The 1,296-nt window shown below is 60.7% G+C and overlaps 1 protein-coding gene across 1 annotated transcript in view; it reads left to right on the top strand.

The window, feature by feature from the left end:
* Positions 1–1,296, top strand: part of VOLCADRAFT_103984 (uncharacterized protein) — a gene marked incomplete at its 5' end in the record, with an annotated part of 8,205 nt that overhangs the window by 5,050 nt on the left and 1,859 nt on the right. The window contains 2 exons of the mRNA XM_002948723.1: positions 17–878; positions 1,033–1,271. Of these exons, the coding sequence (XP_002948769.1) occupies positions 17–878; positions 1,033–1,271 (1,101 nt within the window). The remainder of the gene's footprint in view (positions 1–16; positions 879–1,032; positions 1,272–1,296) is intronic.

The raw sequence follows: 1,296 nt of genomic DNA, 5'->3' as shown, positions 1-1,296 counted from the left end.
CACGGCAGGTGTTCAGGAGCCACCAGCTGTCAAGGCTGCACTTGCTGCGAATGCTGGGGTGCACCATGGTGATGGCGGGGGGCCCAGCCATGGCACTGATGATTTTGCAGGGGATGTCAGTGAGGAGGAGGTGGAAGCGGATGAAGAGCCAGCCAGTGGGCGTGGCCGCCAGCATGCACGCGAGCTTGAGGAAGAGCTACCTGGTGGACGACGCAGCCGTGGCAGGGGCCGCACTGGGCGAGACGGGGGCCGGGGGTCCCGTGGGGCCGTTACTGCAAACACCCGTGGTGCAGGCATTGCACGGCGGGGAAGGCGGGGGAGGAGCCCAGTGAATGCCGTCAGGGGTAATGCAGTGGGCCAGCCAGGAGTCATTGCAGGGGATGTCAGTGAGGAGGAGGTGGAAGCGGATGAAGAGCCAGCCAGTGGGCGTGGCCGCCAGCATGCACGCGAGCTTGAGGAAGAGCTACCTGGTGGACGACGCAGCCGTGGCAGGGGCCGCACTGGGCGAGATGGGGGCCGGGGGTCCCGTGGGGCTGTTACTGCAAACACCCGTGGTGCAGGCGTTGCATGGCGGGGAAGGCGGGGGAGGAGCCCAGTGAATGCCGTCAGGGGTAATGCAGTGGGCCAGCCAGGAGCTGCAAAGCTCCTTGTCCCTGGGCGTCCAGAGCTCGTGGGCCTTGCCTGCCCCATTTACATCCTGCGGTATTTCAACCCCTGCTCGATGATCAACATGGATGGCATGCATACTCTCGGCGGGGTCATCAAGGAGGTCATGGTCAAGGGTGTGCAGGGCCTCCGCATTGCCAAGGCAAGCACCCGTCTGAGGCAAGCAGTGGCTGACTACAATCAGAACAAGGGCCCAAACCCTGGCCGTGCTGGTAAGGAACTCATATGACTTGCCCATTATGCATGATGAATAACTTAAGGGTTAATGCAATAACTACTAGTGGACTAATTTACACATGGACCCCCCCATCATAGGCTCTACTACGGAATTCTTACAGGAGACACACTAATCTGTAATGTATGCAGATGGTGCCCAGCTGGCCAGGATCAGGGCCGCATTGCAGGAAGTCGTACGGGTGACACCAGCGGCTCTCACGTCTAGACTCCAGCGCCTTACCGGTGCAGGGAAGGCCGCCAAGACGCATACTTACTTTCTGCTCGCCGGTCCCATCGGCTCGTACGTCATCACATCTGCACGATTTCCTGAGCCTGTACAGGAGGCATACCTGCGGCTCCTTCAGGCATGTGGCGACTTGTGGCAGAAGGTGTAGAAGGGTGAGACCACGGCAG

This window comes from Volvox carteri (assembly GCF_000143455.1).
Source record: "Volvox carteri f. nagariensis unplaced genomic scaffold VOLCAscaffold_11, whole genome shotgun sequence".
Taxonomy (NCBI): Eukaryota; Viridiplantae; Chlorophyta; class Chlorophyceae; order Chlamydomonadales; family Volvocaceae; genus Volvox; species Volvox carteri.
Note: the sequence above shows the minus strand (reverse complement) of the source record. Positions and strands in the feature narration are given on the sequence as shown.